Genomic DNA, 22,463 nt, shown 5'->3' on the forward strand with positions numbered 1-22,463 from the left:
ATCGGTGGATATTTAAAAATAATAAAGCAATTAAAATCAATAATAACTAACAATTGTTAATTCCGACTTGGTGCAGCTGCACCAAGAAAGAAAAGAAGAGAAAGAGATGAAGCGAAAGAAAAATAAAAGGGTGAGGAAAGAGGTTAGAAACAAGAGCTGGATAGAGCAGACACAGAGAGAGAGATGGAGAAAATTCTGCATCCCCCTGCAGGACTATTGCCATGGTAACCATTGCCATGGTAACCGAGTCTCCCCATGACAGTAATGCTGTGCGTATAAAACACTAATTCTCCTGTTTGACTTGTCAGCATCATCAGTCCCTGGAGCCACGTGCTGTGTGAACACTCACTGACAGACTGAAACTCTTTGGTTTTGTGGTTACGATTTTAATTAATGTCACGGATGGAAACATGAGTGTCAGACCTGTTCTGTGTCTTCATATACAGTATCTTGTTGCTTTCTGGAATTAGCTAAACTAGCTTCGGTGAAATGTTTAAGATTCCTTCCAGCAGATGGTTCTCAAGGTAACTGGCGAGTTCCCTACTGCCTTAAAATGGGCCTGTGTTTGTTTTTTTTCTTGTCGTTGCTTGTTGTGTTTTCAGGAGCTGTGTTCTCGCGCTTCATCCTCACCGGCGTCTGGAAGAACCTGATCGACGTGCTGTCCACGCCGCTGACGGGCCGCATGGCGGGCAGCTCCAAGGGCCTGGCCTTCATCCTGGGAGCAGAGGGGGTCAAAGAGCAGAGCCAGAGGGAGAGAGACACCATCTGTCTGAGCTTAGATGGCCTACGCAAAGCTGCTGCGCTCAGCTGTGCCCTGGGTGGGTGACACCTCTCTGTATTAATAAGAAAATGCTGTACATCGCTCGCCCCTGCAGGAAATCCTCGGTTCTCCTTCCCTCCAAGAGGGAGGGGGTCAGAACTGAGGTCAGGTTCAGATACTAAACATCAGCCCTGGAGCTGGAACAGGTTCCTGTCTAAATTCGGTCTAAATTGTATTAGGGGCATGCGCTCTGTGTGGTTTTAATTGCAGCACTTATGATCAGCAGCTACTCGGAGCTTTCACTGGATTCAACCTGCACTAACACGACTCCTGAAAATTAGATTTTTTTTTCAAAGGCGACAGCTTCTTTTGTAGCATGTGGAAATGCAGTACAGAAGACAAAAACACGACTGTGACATCTTTCAACCTGAATCCATTTTTAATTCGTGGTACTTTCGTTAAAGCCCCTACACAGCTGTGCTTCGCCCACACGGTTGTTTTCTTTTTTTGGGCTGATCAGACCTAGATAGATTGTGTTTAACATTTCTCCCTATCTCTCCCATTACTTTTGTTGCACCAGTTAGGTCAGGGCGGCTTACAAACCTTTCCCAAACCCCTCCCCAACCACTACCCCATCACCAAGGAGTGTCACTCCGTATAAAGTCACCTTCACGGTACCTGGACACTTTCTTCATTCAGCTGTCGAGTTATGTAACATACTACCCCCCCATGAAATCCACAACAAAGATGCTGTTAAATAAGGTAGCAAGACGCAGCGGGACAGCACCCAAACTTCTGTCATGTTTCCCACGTTCTCGGCAGCCGCGCCTCCAGTCAGGGGTAGCGGAAGAATGAGAGACTGACCCCACGTGATTCCCAGCGTAGCTCTGCCCAACTTCAGCCTGAGCAGGGGTCTTATTAGCCAGATTTACTGAAAGCACCGATGCATCAGATGTCCTGTCTGAAACTCGCCTGTTTGGAGCCCTAAGCCCGTGCTCCCCACCGGACTGCAAGCGCGCTCTTTTCAACCATTTTAAAAGGCACTTTGCAGTGTGCACATGTGCAGAGCTTCAGTCAACTCCATTTTCATTTTACTGAACAAAATTAAATGAACCTGAATAGTTAATGTAAATAAACAATGTAGTGCCCTGTATGTTTATTCCTCGTTCCGGACGTATAAATGCAAACGCAAAACGGTACAAAAAGTAGGACAGTGTCTCTATCAAGTACTTCGGTTGTGACAAAAAAATAATGGAGGACATTCTGTGCAACGCGCTTGTTCGGGGGCCACCGGCAGCTGTCCCTAGCTGGCAACAGACCTTAGGAAAAAATAAAGATTTGAATCAACAAAAATGTTATCCACATTCAGCCTGCTGGTTGTCGCTCCAACAGTCACCTGGGTTGGATTGATGCCGGCAAACTGGACATTATGGCTGTCTGCTGCCTTTGTGAGGCACATACAACAGCCCTGGTCTGCCCCAGATTTTGAAAATGAATAACATAAATGCTGTACGCGCTGTACACATAGATGTGTTTCAAAATGTTTTCATCCCAGGAAGGTTTTGCTGAGCATCGATTTTCTTTCTCAGCCTCATTCTGCTTCACATTAATGAAAGATTTTCACCAGTGGCAGCTCCCAGTAACAACCTGAGCCCACACGGGAGGTTAACAGAGAGGTCAAGGATTCATACAAACTTTTTTTTTTAAGAGAGGATATCCGGGGAAATTTAGTTTTTATTATCAAACGAGCACATGGTGGACAACCTCATCTGTGGAGAGAACGCCATACGTGGGCAGAGACGGTACAACTTTTCAGTCCCAGTTTAAACTCACATACACCCAAAGGAGTAGAAAGCTCAGGATGAGGACGAGAGAATGAATGAAACTCAACAGCACGTCATTACGCCGTGTGTGTGTGTGTGTCTGTCAGGTGTGGCTGCCAACTGTGCGTCAGCTTTAGCCCAGATGTCTGCAGCCTCGTGTGTGCAGGAAGAGAAGGAGGAGAAGGAGGTGGGAGAGACGGGAGACGCCATCGCACAAGGTACTTAGAGCTGGGTTTTTTTTGTTTTGTTTTGTTTTTTGTCCATTCAAATGAAACCTTCAATGGCTTCAGACTGATGAATATGAAGAGATTTGTTAAAAGACCGACTGGTAGCTGATGAATACACACTCACACACGCACTCTCGTACACAATAACACACATAAAAAAAACCTCTACACACCAGAAAAAGAGACCTGAATGAATTTGTTTTTTAATTAAAAAGCCCCTTAGAAAAAGAATTTTGAAAGGTGGGATCTTTTACTTGAAAAGGTAACTTTTGGACCATCAGTACTTGCAGAGACTCTGATCGGGAATTCTTTAAAAGGAGGTTGAGGGTGTTACCAGTAAGAAAACGGGCTTTTTAGTGCCATCTAGTGACAGCTGTGGGAAACTGCGAACCACTAATTCTCTCTTTTACATCCCCATGTTTGCAAGGTTAAGGACAAAATTAATTAATTTAAGCAACTGTTGCCTTGTTACGATGTTTCCTTGTGTGTATGTCATATTGTGTGTGTGTGTGTGTGTGTGTGTGTGTGTGTGTGTGTGTGTGTGTGTGTCCGTCCAGTGAAGCAGCGTGTTGAGCAGCGTTTGGAGCAGATCGGACGTCCTCAGGGAGTTCGTCTCCACACGGCTCATGTGTTGTGTATGGACGCCATCCTGAACGTAGGACTGGAGATGGGGAGCCACAACTACGACTGCTGGCCGCATGTCTTCAGGTACACACACACACACACACACACACACACAGTGCAATATACTACAAGATGTACACAGCAATGCGTTCTGCTACCCGGTTTTCACCAGGATAGTGAGGCAATTTTTTTTTTTTTTTTTTTTTACAAGCAACAACTTGTATGCTAGTACAATACATTTTTCTGTCTTGACTATTTGAATAATAAAAATTCATGTTTAACTGTGCATTTCTGAAAACTCGGGGAGACTGGAGGGAGTGAATTTCCCCGTTCTGATTTGTACAAAGGCTTCGGAGAATATAAAAACAGTACAGAAAACTGTGACTCAGTTTTGGTTCTGTTTACATTCCCACAACAGTAGAAAGACATTATTACATTTTTAGTTAGTTCCAGTATCCTTTGGGACATTCTTGAAAACGATCAAAACATGAAAACAATCTGAAAACAAAGATGTTTTTGTTCTTCAGAAGATGCAATTCTGGAAATACAATGCTAATACTGTTTGCTTGCATTTACTAAATTCTTTCTTCAGTTCTAATTTTTACGTTGCACCTCCTTTACCTCCCCTTTTTTTCCTCCCTCTATCTCACCTCCCTCCCCTGCCCCTCACCTTTTCTCCCTCAGGGTGACCGAGTACATCAGCTCACTGGAGCACACCCACTTCAGCGACGGCTCTTCACAGCCGTCGTCTTTGACCACCATCACCCAGCAGAGCCAGCAGAGCCAGCAGGCGGCCGGCGTGGACCTGGGGCTGGAGCTGAGCTGCGAGCCCAGCCCAGAGGCCTCGGAGCTGGGCCTGAGCCAGCCAGTCATCCAGCCTCTGTCCATCCAGGAGCTGCTGAGGGAGAACAGCAGAGGGGGCCGAGGTCTGGACCTGAAGAGCGGTACCCTGATGACCGGGCCCAGCGCGTCCACGGCTGTGTGTACGCTGTCAACACAGGCTGACAGGTAGGGTGGAGGTACCACACCGAATACATATCACAATAATATCATACATTTAACTCTATAGTCAGGCACGGAGGGTAAATTATTTAAGCCATGGTTCACAAATAGGTCTATTTTTAGTGCCATTGTAAATCTCTATATTAACGGTCTAAATTGCATTGTTGACAAAAATATCCTTTTCTTTATATAATAATATAAGACAGAATATGTGTTTGTAAAATGAGTAGAAATATCTTTCCATCAATTTTATTGATTTATTGCTAGAAGTTAGTAATACTGTAAAACGTCGGCTCATAGACTAGTACTGAAACGATTAGTAGATTCGTCAGAAAGCTGATTCATCATTTTGGTCATTCATGAGGCGAAAATGCAAACACCTGCTTGTTCCGTATTTTCAGATATCAAATATATATAAATATATTTTATATCATTGTAAATTTAATATCTTTGGAGGATGTCACCTTGAGATCTGGACACACTTCTGACGTTTTTTTTGACATTTGACCACATCAGTTAATGGGGAAAAGAACCGCAGGTTATTCAGTATTGAAAATAATGTTTGCAGGCTTATTGAAGACGTTATATTCACATCTAAGATTTAGGAATTTTTGGAGGGTTTCTCCTTTAAATTGTCCTAATATTTTTTTTTTTGATAACAGCAAACAATGAGAGAGTGTTTCATCATCGGACACAAATTTGGCAGAGGAGTGAGACTCATTAACAAACCACCGACGTCTCCTACTGTCAAAAAAACACTGAATAAATATGATTTTTAACATTAAGTTTCATAAAGTTGAAACAATATGGATGTACCTTAATAGAATAACGACAGCTACCTGCTCCTGTAGATAGACAGTGGGTTCAGCCTGTAATTCAAGTGCTGCAGGCCAATGAGATGCCTGTTGTTTATCGCCGGCACGGTGGTGACTCTTAATGAATCCATCTGCCAAAAACACATTCCACCATTTTGTGCTCAGCAGGAGGTGCTGTGGTTTCTCACACCGTGCCTGTTTATAACAGCCACAAGATGGCAGCAGCAGAACAGAGCTACCAGAGTTTATTTTATGTATATGTATGTATATTTTATATATATGTGTGTGTGTATATGTGTGTATATGCATGTATATTTATTTATGTATATACATATATATAGGGCTGTTTGAAGATGAGGTTTTAGTTTTAAATTTACAATTAGGTTTAGGTTAAGGGTCCTGACAAGAGTAGAGATACACATATTGTGTGTGTGTGTGTGTGTGTGTGTGTGTGTGTGTGTGTGTGTGTGTGTGTGTGTGTGTGTGTGTGTGTGTGTGTGTGTGTGTGTGTGTGTGTGTGTGTGTGTGCGCGTGCCACTAGTTTATTCTCTGGCTCAACCAACCAACACACACACACACACACATACACTGCTACGGTAAATATGGAGGAGCCTATGTGTGTGTTTATTCCAAGGATCATCTCTTATGTAACCAGTTATCTAGGCTGCTTTTAGGAGCGAATAAAAGAAAATGTTCCCTCTGATCTTTTGGAACAGATGGACTGGACACATTTACAAGCTGAACGCGTTGCCAAAACATAGTAAATACTCCTCTGCACAGTCCCACCCCCCAAAAAAAACACAAACAAAAACAAAAACTCGACTTAAAGGACAATGCCGCTGCAAACTTTGTTCCCCTGCAGTCTGAATATTCAGTATATTCAGTGCTTTTTTTTTAACTTTTACATCAGGGACAGTTTTCACTTCGCTTAATTTCACCTCACGTCACTTCAGGGGAAACCTGTGTCGCAGCAGCCGTTTAAAGATCTGTGATCTTTTGATGATTTTTGGTTATTTGATGTATATATCTATAGTGTAGACATTCACAGGGATGTCATGAAACCCTTTTTCTGTATGTGTGTGCGTGTGCGTGTTTGCATGTGTGTGTGTGTGTGTGTGTGTGTGTGTGTGTGTGTGTGTGTGTGTGTGTGTGTGTGTGTGTGTGTGTGTGTGTGTGTGTGTGTGTGTTCCAGGTTGTTTGAAGAAGCAGCCACCAAACTGAACCTGGTGGGTCTAGTTGGTTTCCTGCAGCAGCTGAGGAGAGCTTCTCAGTCTCAGCTGTTTGACTCCGTTACCGAGACCGGTGACTATTCACTGGCAATGCCAGGTACATAGACACGCACAAAAACATACACACACACACACACACACACACACACACACACGTACAAACACACGGAACATTAATATTATATTATATTAACTATAGACTTGAATGAGGTCTGTTCGTCCCCTCTGTGTATCTGTAGGAGAGGCCAAGTCGACGCTGGACCGGCGCAGCGCTCTCCATCTCTTCCGTTTGGGCGAGGCCATGCTGCGCATCGTAAGGAACAAGAACCGGCCTCTGCTCCACATGATGAGGGCCTGGAGCGTGGTGGCGCCACACCTGGTGGAGGTAGGGAACTGCTACCTCTGTACATTTGTTTTTTTGTTTTTTGGTTCGTAGATGAATTACAGTATCGAGCAGTCACTTACTCTTTGTGGCCACCTGCTGCACATGGAACGGCTTGTCCATGTTTTTTTTTTTTTTAAAGCAAATTGAAGTTTTTGCTCTGACAGTCCTTTACTTGCATACAAAGCAGTTTGTTAACCTCCTGTGTTAATTCAAATTAAGCCCAAATGAAGTTTGAAAAAAAACCTCTTTAGCACAGTTTTCCTTCTTTTCCTTTATCTTGCTCTCTCTCCTCCTCCGCTTTCTCCTTTCTAGTGAGTTTCTCTTAACTGTGCACGGTGGGTCACCTCCTTGTAGTAAGATTTAGCTCAAGCAACAGCAGTTCTGCTGTTGTTCAGACGACTTCATTCATTTTGAGGGATCAGTAACAAAAGAAAGTTACAGAGTATTTTATAATATGCTACATTATAAGCTCAAAATATGTGTTGCGGGTACTGCACAATGTAGTTTGAATGAATAAATATGTAAATAATTATCCACCAAGTAAAGACTGTTGTTAAAGCTCACTGCAAGCACGGTGAAAGTTTCTTCTACGTCCAGGCGGCGTGTCACAAGGAGCGGCATGTATCCCAGAAGGCCGTTTCCTTCATCCATGACGTTCTGACGGAGGTGCTGACGAGCTGGGCTGAGCTTCCCCACTTCCACTTTAATGAGGCACTGTTCCGGCCCTTTGAGCACATCATGCAGCTGGAGCTCTGTGACGAGGACGTACAGGACCAGGTAAAGTCAGATCTCAGCAGGAAAGTCGATTTTCAGGGTCACGTTTTGGATCGCCGTCAGTTAAGTCAGTCCGATTCCACGTAGCGCCTTTATTCTGCCGCACGTTTCTGAGGACGTTTCTGTGCTCGCCTCCCTGCAGGTGATCACATCCATAGGCGAGCTGGTGGAGATGTGTTCCCCTCAGATCCTGTCGGGATGGAGGCCTCTGTTCAGCGCTCTGAGGACCGTCCACGGCAGCAAGACCGACACTAAAGACTACCTGCTGGGAGAGTACTCCATGGGTACGTCGGACACACTGTTCCAAACCCACACACACACACACACACGTTTCATGAAAAAATAACCCGAAGTTGGCTGCTTTGAAGTGTGACCCATTTTAAAAAGTGGTTAGTTGTGATCTGACCTTTGTGTCATGTCTTTCTATCTATTATTTGTTTTTCATCTCTCTCTTATCTCTCTCTCCACCTCTTCCCATCCTCCGTCCCTCAATTCCTTCTTTCTCACCCTCCATAACTCTTTCCTTCCTCCCGTTCCCCTTTCTTCCCCCCTTTCCCGCCCTCCTCCCGTTCTCTCCTCTAGGGAAGTCCCAGGCTCCAGTCTTTGATGTGTTTGAGGCTTTCATCAACACTGACAACATCCAGGTTTTTGCCAACGCTGCCACCGACTACATCATGTGCCTCCTGAAGTTCGTCAAAGGCTTAGGTTTGTCTCACTTGTGCCTGCTAGTTTCTCCCTTTCAGTTATTACTTTTACAGGCCTTCAGTGAGTTTGTCTCTCCTGGAATCGGGCAGTGAACTAAACTGTGCGTTTGATGTGAGGCACTCATGACACGCGCGTACAGTTTGTATTTACGACGCTTCTTTAATACATGGCGAGGGGAGAGGACTTGTGTGTGTGTGTGTGTGTGTGTGTGTGTGTGTGTGTGTGTGTGTGTGTGTGTGTGTGTGTAAACTAACTCATTTTCTTCTTGCAAGCTTAAGGTTTCAGCAAAATTTCTCTAATCTCTAATTTCAGTTTAAGATTCCACAATTAAACATTTGATAAACCTGTGACAAAGTATTGCAGAAAAATAAAATAAGCACAATTTAAAAGTTTTTTTTACTCACTTAATCAGCATTAAAATTTTTCAGTTTTTATGACTCCCAACACTTTTCTTCAGGCTGTCTTTATCACTTGGACTGTTTGTTACTTTGCATGAAAAAAAAAAAGTACATTTTAACAATGTTTTGTACCTAAAAACGATTTTCTGTGCGACTGTCTGTCTGTGTGTAGGAGAGGTGGACTACAAGGAGATCGGAGACTGTGTCCATGTGTCGGGTTACAGCTCCACTGACCTCTGCCTGCCTGCTCTCGACTACCTGCGCAAATGTTCACAGGTAGGAACCTCCCCGTTCACAGTGGGTGTCGCAGTGAGTTTCAGCTTAAAGATGAAAAGTTCCCTGATGAGGCATCATTTGTGCCTTTTTACTGTTGCACTAAACAGCTACACTGATAACATTTCCTTCTCCAGACAGTCCCAGTAATTGACAGAGTGAAACGTAAGGCAACGTTTGGTGCTATTGACATTGTCTTGGGTAGCCACAGACGGCAGAGACATTTTTGCAGGTATTTGTTCCTCCTCTTTCCTGCAAATTCATGAAGCCACGGTGCGTTTGATTGACAGCTGCTGGCTAAGATCTACAAAATGCCGTCCAAGCCAGTGTTTTTGGGGGCGCGGCTCGCCAGCCTGCCAATGAGATCACAGGAGCGCTCGATCAGCAGCGAGGACGGGATGGACTGTGTCCTCCAGGAGTTTGATGATGACACAGGTAATTGTCCTTTCCTGTCTCCCCTCTGTAATCCATACGGGTTCTTTACACTCTCTCTCTTTTTAGTCCTTCTAAGATCCCCTCTCCGCTCTTTCTTTAACCCTCTGGTGTATTCTGTCCCACAGGTCTGATCCAGGTCTGGATTTTGTTACTGGAGCAGCTCACAGCAGCCGTGTCAAACTGTCCTCGGCAACACCAACCTCCGACCCTGGAGCTGCTCTTCGCTCTGCTCAGAGAGGTCACCACTGTACCAGGTAACACACACACAGACGCACACGGATGTGAGAAGGCACCAGAAATCTGCCTGGCTAAATTTACCCGAGTGGTGTTGCCAAAAGCAGGGGGTTCAGGCAACGGTGTGGGTAGAGGTTGTGAACATAGCCTTACAGGGGCTAGCACAGCTAGCGGGCTAACAACAGCGGTCCATAAAGTTGTAGATTAAACAGTGTTTTATCAACCATTTTGCTGTCGTGAACCTCTGTCGCTGCCCTAGACTCACCGCAGCCACTCTCCCTCTCTGCTGCTTGCATTATTTCACAGTGCAATTAGAAGACCAGCATTTAAATGAACAGTATCTCTTGAACGAGAGGTCAGTGCCGCAATCTTGCAGGTCAAAATTCAGTCAGGTGAAACATTCAGTGCGAGGGAGGCAGGACAATTTGCGACCGTTAGCAGATGTGTTCGGCCCCATTCCACAAAGACATGAATAGGAAGCAAAATTCGATGTGACTGCACCAATAACTCCGTCTCCTCCCTCCAGGTCCGGGGTTTGCCATCTTCTCCGTCATCCAGCTGCTGCTCCCCGTGATGTCACTGTGGCTGCAGCGTAGCCATGGCGACCACTCCTACTGGGACGTGGCGGCGGCAAACTTCAAACATGCCATTGGCCTATCGTGCGAGCTGGTAGTGGAGCACGTCAACAGCTTCATACACTCAGGTGAAGAGACAGCTCTGTGTGTCTTGTGTGTGTGTGTGTGTGTGTGTGTGTGTGTGTGTGTGTGTGTGTGTGTGTGTGTGTGTGTGTGTGTGTGTGAAGAGTTTGTTGTTGTAGAGCAGGCAGGGTTTGGGTGTAACAAGGGCTCTGCGGCTACCAGAGACAGTCACCAGATGGAGGGTTTGTGAAAGTTTGAGCTCCACTCTCGCTATTTCATTAAGCTTCCCTCTGTGACTTGAATGTTCAGTGTCTGTAGCTTCTTCTTCTTCTTTGATCGCCTTGATTGTCGGAGCGAGTAAAAGAAGCTACGACGGCGGGCCTCGGTGGCCGAGCGGGTCGGAAAGTCCCAGTGCCCTTGAAATACTGAGGAAAGTTAAACATACCTCGCTCCACATTAAAAAACATCACGATACTTTGATCAGTGATAGACACTAAGCAAACTCCTGCTGTTTCGACCGGCCTCTGGAGACAGGCACTGGGTGTAGAATAAGCCTCCCCTTAACACGCCAAAAGCTCCCAAATGCTCAAGTATTTTAAAAAAGCTCAGGGGCGACCTTCAGTCCCTGCAACTACCATTGGCTCTGATTTTCTGCACTCCACACCGTACAGGGGTTTGTGCTCATTTTGGTGGCGTAAAAAAACACGGTAAATGTGTTACGATCATTTCCACAGTAGATACTGTACGTAAAGGGAAAGAAGATAAAGAGAGGAAAGAAGGAAGGGACGAAAGAAGGTGAGACGCACATCTGATGAAATACGGGCGGGGAGATTAGTTTTGACCTTAGGAACATGCGTCTGTGTTAAAATATTCTAAGTTAAAGGTGCACGATCACATATGTGATGAATTGTCATTGTTTTTCTCGTGTGCATCGTGTGGCCGTGCACCGCAGTCAAGTGGAGCATGACTGATGCCTTGTCGTGCCGCCGTCCTCCTCTTTACTCAAATTAAATTGCGGCCGCTCCACCTCTATCCCACGTGCTCACGGGCTGCGTCATGTTGTTGTGGCGTGCGTGTGTGTGTGTGTGTCTGTGCCCTTCCTCCTCACAGATATTGGCTACGAGTCCCTGATAAACCTGATGCTGAAGGACCTGTTCAAGCTGCTGGTGGCCTGTGTGTCTGAGCCCGCCGAGACCATCTCCAGAGTGGGCTGCTCCTGCATCAGGTGACGTCACATAACGCCCTGTTTTCTTTGGGAGTCTTCAGTCATACATCTGGCAACACAGTGAAAACCACGTAGAGTCTCTCCTTCTGTGCGAATATTTAATAGTTTTACATCAAAGTCACAAATTACAGTCGGAGTTCGTGTTTTAAATTACATGAACCGAGACTGTAGTGATAGCCCAAGCTATCAATAAGATCAGAACCAGCTGTAGGAGGAGAAGGTTTTAGTCCTCGATGGCCAATATCGCCTGTTGCTTGTTCACAATCATTTAGTAAGTTGGCCAGATGACAAAATGAAACCCTTTGCTGTCGTCTGGTTATTATCCTCTCTGCCTGCCGCTGTCTGCGCCATCAACAATCAGCCAGAGGTATTGTCCTTTAGGAAAACAGCACCACTCTCAGAGTCTCTCAGAGTGAGTCTTTATCCAGACAAATGATCTGGCTGATTCCATCATATAAAAAAAAATAAATAAATAATTGCAGCTGGGATATTGGCGACAACAACTGCGGTTAGATCATATCCCCGAAATGCTCAGCCCTAGTGGGAGTTGGTGCTGTAAAGGAAGTCTGGGGTTCGGAGGGCCAGATTCTAAGAAGAGTTCATCCCTGTCTTAAAGAATGAGGCTGATAATATTCTGCGTTTTTCTTATTGTCAGCAAATCTCCCATGAAAAGAGCCAACAAAAATGTGTCCTTTCTAACATCCGTTGTCTGGGTATCCAGGGCCTGGTATATCTGTTTCCTCCAAAAACTATGCACTAATAGCCGATCAGTGAGCCACGCTTGCACTGGGCGACGTGTTCCTTCACTACACACACGGTGATTTATTTTTGGCTCAGCCCTACCTACAGTATCCTGCTGCCGGAAATACTCACAAATTTACTCCCGTTCGAGTAGCATTTGCCAAAAATGCTTTTAGGAAATTATTGAACCTGTTTAAAAAAAAAAAAAAAAACTAAATTATTTGTGACACGTTTTTCTGTGATGTGACTTGCGCCGTCATCAGGAGCCAATTGGCTTGGAGCTGAGAGACACAGACAGGGTTTGGAATTGAAATAGACTTTAGAAACGGATTCACACATTTTCGGTTTCGGTCATTTCATGGGCTTTGTTGATGATTACAAAAATATAGAAAAGCGCCAGACTCATCCTTTTGTAATATTGTGTTCGGTGTTGTATAAAGTAGGTTTTTGTGTGACACTACGACAGGTTTAATGTCATTTAATGTCTCATTGATTCCCATTTTTCTAATGCTCTCTCTCTCCAGATACGTGCTGGTGACAGTTGGTCCAGTGTTCACAGAGGAAATGTGGAGGTTGGCCTGCTGCGCTTTGCAGGATGCTTTCTCTGCTACGTTGGAGCCTGTCAAGGTATAGAGATACAATGTCATACGCGCTCTCATGTCACGTGTCTCGTGTCAGCACACACACGAATGTAAAACAGACGCGTATGTAAACCCTCCCTCACACACTCTCACGCTCAGCAGGTCAGTCCATACAGTGCACGTAATCCATCCCCAATCTGAAACCGCTGTTTGGGACAGAAGTAATCTAAAAGCCTTTGCTGTTAATACTGTCAACATGCTGACACTCCACGTTAAGCTTGATAACCCCAGTTAACCCCACACACACACACACACACACACACACACACACACTGACAGAGGCCTGCAGCTGGGAGAAACAACTGTTTGTCTCTACTACCTTCCTACTTTTCTCACTTTTTTATACTTTCAAAGTTAATCGCTATATTTATATGCTGTAAATACATATATATAATATACACACACACACACACACACACACACACACGTGCCAATGGAACGGTAGAGGCCTGAATGGGTCCACTTGTCTCCCTTAGGGGGAAGGGTCACTGCAAATCAATACAAAGTCGTTCTGAGTGATCACCTTTATCCTGTGGTGAAATATTTTCCATCCTGATGGGAAGGGTGTCTTCCTGGAGGACAATGCCCCCATCCACAGGGCGCGAGGGGTCACTAATGATCCGATGAAAATATATATATGTATGTATATATGTATGTATATATATAATGTAATATAATATAATATAATATAATATATATATATATATATATATATATATATATATATATATATATATATATATTATGACACACACGTATATATGTAGTTGAATGAACCAAAATCAAGTAAATGCCGAGGTCTGATTGGCTATTGATGCTGGTTAATCTTCAGAAGTTGAGCTGTGGTTGAAAAATTGCTGATTTCCCAGCCTGCTCAGCTTTATGAATGAAGAGGATGAAGAGGCTTGTGTTCATTTGTTGACGATGGTACCTGCTGTGTGGATGTGGTGTTTTTAGTATCGTGGGAGATCACAGATGCAGAGAGTACAGGCTCAGCTGGAATCCAACCCCTGCTGTTCCATTTCAGCTACAGGCTGAACACTTACAACAACTCCCAACCTTGGCTGTGTGCCTGTTGGTGTGTGTGTGTGTGTGTGTGTGTGTGTGTGCGCGTGCTCAGTAGAGGTGACATCGCCATGCTTTTTATTTGTGTATGCAGAGTGTTCCTGCAGTTCTGTGGCAGTTGCCTGACAGACTGCAGCTAAGCAGCTTTCCAGCTTAGAGCCGTGTGTGTGTGTGTGTGTGTGTGTGTGTGTGTGTGTGTGTGTGTGTGTGTGTGTGTGTGTGTGTGTGTGTGTGAGAGATTTTGAGTGAGAGATGATGATGATGATGATGTTCTTATTGCCATTGACAGACTTTCTTTGCTCGTTTCCAGAAAATATTTCTTCAGGGCTTGTAGCACACCAAATGAGTTGTGGTTATTTACCGGGTTATGTTTGCAAAGTGTTTAAAAAAAAAAAAATACAAAACTAAACTAAAAAAAAAACAGGTTTATTTTGTGGAGTCCTTTGTTTTAGTCTTTGTTCTCAGTGAAGCTGTTTGTGTGGGAACTTCTTTAACAACTGAGTCAAAGGCGATTTTAAAAAGGTCTTAAAACATGCATCTCAGTTTAATGTGTAAAATCTCAACACATAGCTTAACATGTTCCTAGCCACAGTGACGGGCAGGCTGTAATTTTGTTCATGTAGCAGCTTTTGTGACTGTGCTGGGGCTAACGGTATTGTTTTATGGGGCCCATCGTTTTTATTGCCGTCTTATGGCCATTTGCATTTGAGCTCCTGTTAGCCGGCGGCGTCGTATAGCATGTTACAGCTGCGATTACATGTTGAGCTGTGACCTTTAGGGCAGTTTTTCATGTTTCACGTGCGTGTAGATTTGTTACATTACACGTCCCGTACACGTTACGCGTTTCCTTTCTCCCTGCTGTTGATTTATCCTTGGTGGGTTTCTGAACTTCCGGGTCAGGACGTCATGCGAGGTCTTTACGGTACATAACGTAAATAGTCGTGTCTTTGACTGATTATTTAAATTTATGAACGATTCGTTTTTAGTAATGACACCTCTCTTTTTCCTCCGGAGGCCCCAGGATTAAAGATACAATCTAAAAGTACACAAGTATTAAATTCACACGTCAGCATGACTCGTTTCTTAATCCTGGGGTTTTAGGGAAGTTTTGGGGCCTAAAAATGGAGTCCTGGCCCAGAGGAGGACGACAGGACCAGATTTAGCTGATCGTGTCTGCTCTTCTTTGAGCTGATTCAGATTCGTACAGTTGAACACATCCACACCGACAGACACAGCCACAGTCCTACTTTCTGGGAAATGTGTTTTTTGCTCCATGGCAGCTGGATAATATGTTTCGGATATGATGTTTTTCTACACTGAGAGAAAATCTAAGATTCATCGTATCTGTTTCTATGTGTCCGGTCACCAGCATATCATATAATATATGTAAATATGTAAATATAGACAATTGCCTTCGAATTTTGCTTGCTTTTTTTTTTAAAAATACCTGTTTGTAAACGAAAAAAAATCATGCAAGAGAATGTTCAGTGTTTGTAGGACGCTGGCAGTCCTTGACAGGAAGCTTACAGTGTGTAGACGTCAGTCCTCAACATGATGACAGCTTACGCTTTCAGAAACATTAACACGCGAACTTTGACTGGGTTTATAGAAAAGCTGATTTTATTGATAAGCAATGCATTCAGGTCACATGTAATATAATGTATATACTGCATTTAACTATAATACTGAGAATTCGTCATGGCAAGCCACTTTTTTTTTTTTTTTTTTTTTTTTTCATCTGCTGGACGTGGATTCACCAGCTTTCACCACTGTGATGAAGACTGTATCATAGAAAACGACCCGAGTGATGAAGACGGGGGTTTGCGTCGTGCATGAAGTTTGAAGTTCATGTTTGATGTGTGGTGCAAGTTTTTGTTTTTGGTTTGTGATGGTTCAGAAAAGGCATCTTTGGGCGTAATCCCATTGAGACCCACATTCTACTGAATGAATGTATTAACATCGGACGTTTGAGCCTTCTTCTTCCGTTGAGCTGAATCTGACATACTGTGTCGGGCACCATGTTAAAAGTGAGAAGAAATTAGTGCCAGTTCACAGTTGCAGGTATATAAATTAGCCTTGGAAAAGCTCATAGTAGAATATTTACAACTGGCTCCTAGCTTTTCAACTTGACGCAGGTCGACCTCGACCTCTCTCTCCTGCCGTGTCTCTGCAGAACCTGCTGGCGTGTTTCCACAGTGGTTCAGACAGTTTTTCCGGAGACGCCTGCGAGGTGAAGGTGGCGGCTCCGTCTCATTCCCCCTCAGCCGAGGCAGAGTACTGGAGGATCAGAGCTATGGCTCAGCAGGTCGGTAGGACGTGAATGCTGTACGATAACCACGAGGACTGCACTTTATGTGATACAGAGTGGGTTATACGGCGAAGAGGTCCATTAACGTTTGAGTTCGAATTTGTTGGGCTGATTTACTGGCGTTTTAAACTAAAATCCATAACCCAAATGAATTGTGTTTAACATGAAGCTAGATAATAATCTTAAAAAACCTGGGTGAGAAAAAATGACTCCCAGGATAAACATTTGATATACTGTATATCTCTCTCTCTCTCTCTCTCTCTCTCTATCTATCTATCTATCTATCTATCTATCTATAGATAGATATAGAGATATAGAGAGATATATAGATATAGATATAGATATAAATATAGATATCTCTATCTATATATCTATCTATCTATATATATATATATATATATATATATATATATATATATATATATTAGAGAGAGAGAGAGATAGATATATAGATATAGATATATATATAAATGGTGTCCTAACTGTAACTATAATAAGCAAGAATTAGCTGAGCTCTGTTACTGTTAGTTGTGGTGGTGGGACGGTGCCGCTGCCATTAGCCCACTGATGCCTTCTCTTCGTGTCCCAGGTCTTTATGTTGGACACCCAGTGCTCTCCAAAGACACCCAACAACAAGGACGGTTTTGAGCACGCTCAGTCCTGCGTTCTCATCATCGAGCTGCCGTCTGACCAGCAGTCCAACGGACACACTCAGAAGAGGTGGACAACACGCGCGCACACACACACACACACACACACACACACAGAGGCATGGTTTGCTCTATGTGTGATGATAATTAACTAACATGCATTCATTTTGTAACTTCACAGTAAAACTAACCCCCCCCCGCCTGCTCCTGGACCCAAATTAAATTCTAACCAAAACCCATGTGGGTATATTGTTAATGGCTTGATTGGTTTTCATGGTTTTGTTTCAAAGTACACGCAAACAGTCAACCTCGTTTAATCAACAGGTTTATTTGACTGTCTGACTTTCGTTAAACTACAATACATGACATTTTAAGTACATTGTATCGGGACATAAACACAAAGTCCAGATTAATAGAAATAATGAAATCCATCACTGTGCAAAAGCCCAAGAGTGACTTAAAAAAATAAAACCAAATAATTTACAGTAAATCTTGACCATTCTAACCCCAGGAAGACACTTACTGTATGTTAGCTTTCCCAAACTGGCTTTTAGATTAAATTTTTAGATTAGAATTAGAATTTTAGATTTACTATGTACATCAGTTCTTTTTAGGAGGTGGAGAGTTCGTGCATTTTACTTTTGACATATCCACCCATGCCAGCAATGTGTTTAGAAAAAACTGATCTGTGCTCTCTTCAGCCTTTTGGATGGAAGTATTGGATGAAGAACAGAAGTATGTAGTTTGTGTTCACATATGCTAATTTTCAGGATTAAGAAAGAAAAACTAAATCAGTTTTGGAAAAAAACGACATGCAGTTTTATTTTTCAAAGAAAACACGATTGGGAGAAGACAGTTACTCTCTGAATCTAACTCTCACTAACTCTCTTTGCTTGTGTTTCTGCTGCTGTGGTAACAGGAAAATGGGGTAAGGCTGATTTCTGTGACGTGAGTGACACTGTGTTTATCAGATTTAACCGTGTGAACAATGCCCACGTACGACACGGCTCTCGTGATTTCCAACATCAAACTAACTTATCCACCGATAGAACTGCACGATGAGCAGAAAACATGTGACGTCCGATGGTAATCGATTTCCACATGTTCATTACACCTCCCATAACCTGCTGTACTAAACCGCTGACACGACTCTGCTGCTCTGACGACACGGCCCTTCGTGACGTGTCCACTGTGCAGATTCGTGTAACTGTTCCCGTGCGAATATGATACATCATGATAGGTTGTGCAGCTCCGGCCACGTACCGCACCTGCATGTTGTGCGGTGTAACTCATTGCTTATTGTACACTGTTTTTACAGCACTGTGTGTGTGTGTGTGTGTGTGTGTGTGTGTGTGTGTGTGTGTGTGGCGTCTTGTCCGTAGCGTGACATATACAGCATGAGTCCTGTTGCACTGTGTGTGAGTCCCTGTTGTTGGTTTACTGTGTCCGTGTTTGCCTGAACCTTCCAATGTTAAACATGTGGGTCTGACTAATGTGACGACCAACTTCAGACTGTCGGGAGTCTGACCTGTGACAGTGTCGTCCACAAACACACTGATGATTTGATTTCACAGTTCCTATCAAAGAATGAAGACATTTTAAAATCTTTACCAAAGTAGTTTTTTTTTTTTTTTTTTGTCAATTTGAATGAATGCAATTGGGCTTCAGTATGAGGGGAAATGTATTTTAGCTCCTCTGTAATGTTATTTAAAGCTAAATTATTTTCTTCATAAGCCACAATACAGTAGCAATGAAACTGGTTTATCACAGTGTAAAATTGTTTACGTCTTACTTGAGGCAAGAGATCGTCCTTAGTCTTTAAAGACTGAATGAATGTGATTTGACCGTCATCCTGGTCTCTGAATTCTGCAGGATCCCATTCCGGACCATCGTGGTGAGCCTGCTGTCCCACCAGGTCCTGCTCCAAAACCTCTACGACATCCTCCTGGAGGAGTTTGTCAAACAGCCCGAAGGTCACGAAAGGGTCACACCTGTGACCTCCGACCCCAGCAGACCCACAGCGGGCTTCCTGCGCTACATCTCCATGACTAATTTAGCCATAATCCTGGATCTGCTGCTGGACTCTTACAGGTTACTGCAACAAGATTTTTTTTGATCCTGCTAATTATTCCAGTCAAGCTAGAGTAATCAAGCTAGGACAGATGGTTAATAATAATGTGTATCAGTTTTACAAACAAGAACCTGTTGGTCCGTGCTTCTGTAGGACAGCGCGGGACTTTGACACGCGGCCAGGTCTGAAGTACCTGCTGATGAAGGTGTCGGGTGTTTGCGGAGCGGCCAATCTTTACCGGCAGTCTGCCATGAGCTTCAACCTGTACTTCCAGGCCCTGCTGTGTGCCACACTCAGCCAAGCTGACAGCATGACTGCACAGCAGGTAGAAAACCAATCATCAATCAACTTTTCGGCAGTTTTTAATTTCATTTCATTTTAATTTCATTTTATTTTGTGTTTTTCTGAAGTTCTACTTTTAGTTTAAAGCTGCACTGATACATTTTTATACTAGCATTACACACTTTTGTGTGTAATGTGAAGGGGGCGTCACTTGTACAGAAGATCATCCCCGGCTCAACAGAGTCTTTTATAAATTAACTTTATAAGGCCATAAAATGTCAGACATGTGCACGATCTTCAGCTTAAAAAAAAGATAAACGCAGCTTTAAGGTAGTTTTCATTTTGCCTTCACTAGTTTAGTTTTTCAGTTTTTTTTTGGACAAATGTTTAGCTCCAGGTTTACAACTGTACTTTTGCGTTTTTGGTGTGTGTAATGAAAGGAGTTCCGAGCAGGTGTTTTTATATGTTTGGAACAAGTTTGCACACAAAAAAACATTAAAATTAACAAGTTCATTGTGTCTGTAAAAATTTTTTTTAATCTAATAATGTGAACACCCTAGAGTCCACCTACTTAATACAAGGCCACCACACATTAACTTCTTCGCAACCACCTAGAAACGCCGTGATAAGCATGTAGCAACAGGTTGGCTACCACACTTTGAAGATGCAACATCTAACAAGTCATTAGCAATCAAAAATTCTGTTTCACATTTGAACCTTTCAATGTATTCAGGTGAAGAGGATCCTGTACGAGGAAGAGGAGGGCAGCTCTGACTCCTCTCACCCCGGATCTGCTTCCTCGGAGGACGAAGACATCTTTGAAGAAACAGCACAGGTGATGCAAAAACACACAGCGTCGGTTTTGGAGTAACGATGGGTGTATAAGGAAGAGTGATCTTATTTGTCTCAATGATTGTGATAATGTAACAATGATTCAGTGAGTCCTCAGTTAAAGAGGGCTTTGCAGTTCCGAAACAGCTGCACAGAAAATGGTCTGTTTTCTCTTTTTGTAGCAAAAGAACCACTGTGTAGTTGGATTAGCGGTGATAGCCACGTAAACTAAACCGCAGTGAAAAGACTCCCTGGATTAGTCCTCCTGCTGCTCTCTTCTTCCATTAGTAATTTGCTCTTTAGTTTGTTCCAGTTTATCGAGGACAGTCCTCCGAGGGTGTCTGGAACTTTTCACCCTCCTAATGTAGGAGGGGGATGGATTACTCATGTTTTATCAAAAATCAGATCACCCGCTTCACCCTTTATCTCTTCGGCAGGTCAGCCCCCCTCGCGGTCGGGATAAACGTCACCAGTGGCGAGCCCCCATCCCGTCGCTCAGCGTGCAGCCGCTGGGCAGCGCCGACTGGGCCTGGCTGGTCAAACGCCTCTACAAGCTGTGCATGGATCTGTGCAACAGCTACATCCAGATGCACTGTGACCTGGAGAGCACGCTGGAGGAGGCGGCGCTGCTGAGAGGGGGAGCTGCAGGAGGAGATCACGTCTTCTTCCTGCCTCTCTTCCAGTCCGAGACTTCGACCCCAACGTCAGCCGGCGGGCTTTCGGCAAGGGGGACGCCCTCGGAGGAAGGCGGGTACAGGTCTCAGACGGCAGACGTGAGCGCAGCAACGCCGGGAGACACGCCCACACCCAGTCCGGGATTCAGGTCTGAATGTACTCAATGTAGTGTGATCAATACAGCTGTCTGCGCCTGCCACGAAACAGCTGGCGCTTCCCTTGTGTACTAGCATGTAACCCCACAGATGTGCTCTGATGATACCTCTCATCTCATGTGCATGTGACAGAAGACAAAGGCCTCGGTTTTAATCAGAGCAGCTTCCCCTCGCTCTTTACTCGGGTAACTGCGGCTCAAAGCCTTCTCTGGTGTTTTAGCCTATTTTCATGTGCATAATAAACGGGCGACTGTGTCTTGGGATGTGAGTGCGATCAAAAGGATCCTGGATGCACAGCTGGACTGTGGCTGAACAGATCCAGTAGGACACTAATGCTGGTTTCAGCGCAAATGTGCAAACCCCCCCCCGTCCAAATCCCAACAGGATCAGAGAGTGGGGGGACGTGGCTCATAGCCAATTCTTCTCTACAGCAAACGAGCCGCTGCCGTGATTTCTGCCTCCCTTCAGTTTCAGTTTAATTGGCTGCAACCTGGGGGAAAATCAACACACAGAGAGCACAGACGTTGTCTCCTTGGGAAATAATGTGGTTTGTTGTCACGCAATGCTAGTGTCGGCCTGAACGTGACCTCACACCTCAGGTTCCGCTCTGTGAGGAAGAAGCTCGTGTTTACAACACTCGCTTTGGTTGTCCAGTGATGAGTCAGCCCGAACCAAAAGTAGAGTGGATGTAAATTTGACTGTAGACTCTGTCCAGACCTTCAGCTCTGTTACCTCCTGCTCAGTGTTAGGCAACACTCCGTCTGTGGAACCAGCAGTCAAATAAAATCCGCTGTTTCCTCTCCCTTCGCAGCTGCACGGGCAGTCTGCCCCACCACTTCCGGATCGGGGGAGAACGAAGGGACTCCGGCATCACATCAAGCTCGTTAGGAGGAGCTCCTGGCAGCGTTGGACCGGGAAAGAGGAAGGACTGGTGGGAGAGCGCCGGGAACAAACTGTACACCATCGCCACGGACAAAACCATCAGCAAGCTGATGATGGAGTACAAACGCAGGAAGCAGCAGCAGCAGCAGCCACAGCAGCAGAGCCACGTCAACCTGTTCATGAAGGAGCAGGGCCGGGCGGCCGCGGCAGGAGGGGGGGCCGTCGGGGAGAGGAGGGGGCCCGTGGAGCCGCAGAGGCCCCCGCAGAGACCCCAGCAACTAGTGGACCAGCAGGGGCCCCCCCTGAGGCACTCGGTTAGCGCAGGACCTGAGGTCCTGAGGCAGGAGAAGAGGCCGCGGTCAGGATCCACCATCAGCTCCCACAGCATCTCACTGAGGGACTCTGAGGCTCAGATACAGGTACGGACGTGTGCGGGTGATTAGAAGAGAATAGAAAAGAGAATTTTACTGCCCACACAGATTTAAACCTCTCTTCTGGCAAGTTAACATCATAAACACTTTATAAAGACAAAAACTGATTATACGTTTTGTGTAACAACAATAACCACCATCAGATATTTTAGAAAAAAATGCAATAAAATTCAGATAGAATCAT

General features: G+C 44.5%; 1 protein-coding gene across 4 annotated transcripts in view; it reads left to right on the top strand.

The window, feature by feature from the left end:
• arfgef3 (ARFGEF family member 3) overlaps positions 1-22,463 on the top strand; it is a 49,029-nt gene that overhangs the window by 24,903 nt on the left and 1,663 nt on the right. For all 4 annotated transcript variants that reach the window (XM_040139816.1, XM_040139817.1, XM_040139818.1 and 1 more), the window contains 22 exons: positions 603-818; positions 2,691-2,801; positions 3,368-3,518; positions 4,119-4,442; positions 6,444-6,577; positions 6,720-6,865; positions 7,463-7,642; positions 7,782-7,923; positions 8,222-8,344; positions 8,915-9,018; positions 9,306-9,450; positions 9,576-9,704; positions 10,211-10,387; positions 11,433-11,547; positions 12,813-12,915; positions 16,168-16,299; positions 16,892-17,022; positions 18,825-19,043; positions 19,177-19,348; positions 20,039-20,140; positions 20,574-20,959; positions 21,778-22,267. In XM_040139816.1, coding sequence (XP_039995750.1) covers positions 603-818; positions 2,691-2,801; positions 3,368-3,518; positions 4,119-4,442; positions 6,444-6,577; positions 6,720-6,865; positions 7,463-7,642; positions 7,782-7,923; positions 8,222-8,344; positions 8,915-9,018; positions 9,306-9,450; positions 9,576-9,704; positions 10,211-10,387; positions 11,433-11,547; positions 12,813-12,915; positions 16,168-16,299; positions 16,892-17,022; positions 18,825-19,043; positions 19,177-19,348; positions 20,039-20,140; positions 20,574-20,959; positions 21,778-22,267 — 3,932 coding nt within the window. The remainder of the gene's footprint in view (positions 1-602; positions 819-2,690; positions 2,802-3,367; positions 3,519-4,118; positions 4,443-6,443; positions 6,578-6,719; positions 6,866-7,462; positions 7,643-7,781; positions 7,924-8,221; positions 8,345-8,914; positions 9,019-9,305; positions 9,451-9,575; positions 9,705-10,210; positions 10,388-11,432; positions 11,548-12,812; positions 12,916-16,167; positions 16,300-16,891; positions 17,023-18,824; positions 19,044-19,176; positions 19,349-20,038; positions 20,141-20,573; positions 20,960-21,777; positions 22,268-22,463) is intronic.

The sequence above is a fragment of the Xiphias gladius genome, chromosome 11 (assembly GCF_016859285.1).
Source record: "Xiphias gladius isolate SHS-SW01 ecotype Sanya breed wild chromosome 11, ASM1685928v1, whole genome shotgun sequence".
Taxonomy (NCBI): Eukaryota; Metazoa; Chordata; class Actinopteri; order Istiophoriformes; family Xiphiidae; genus Xiphias; species Xiphias gladius.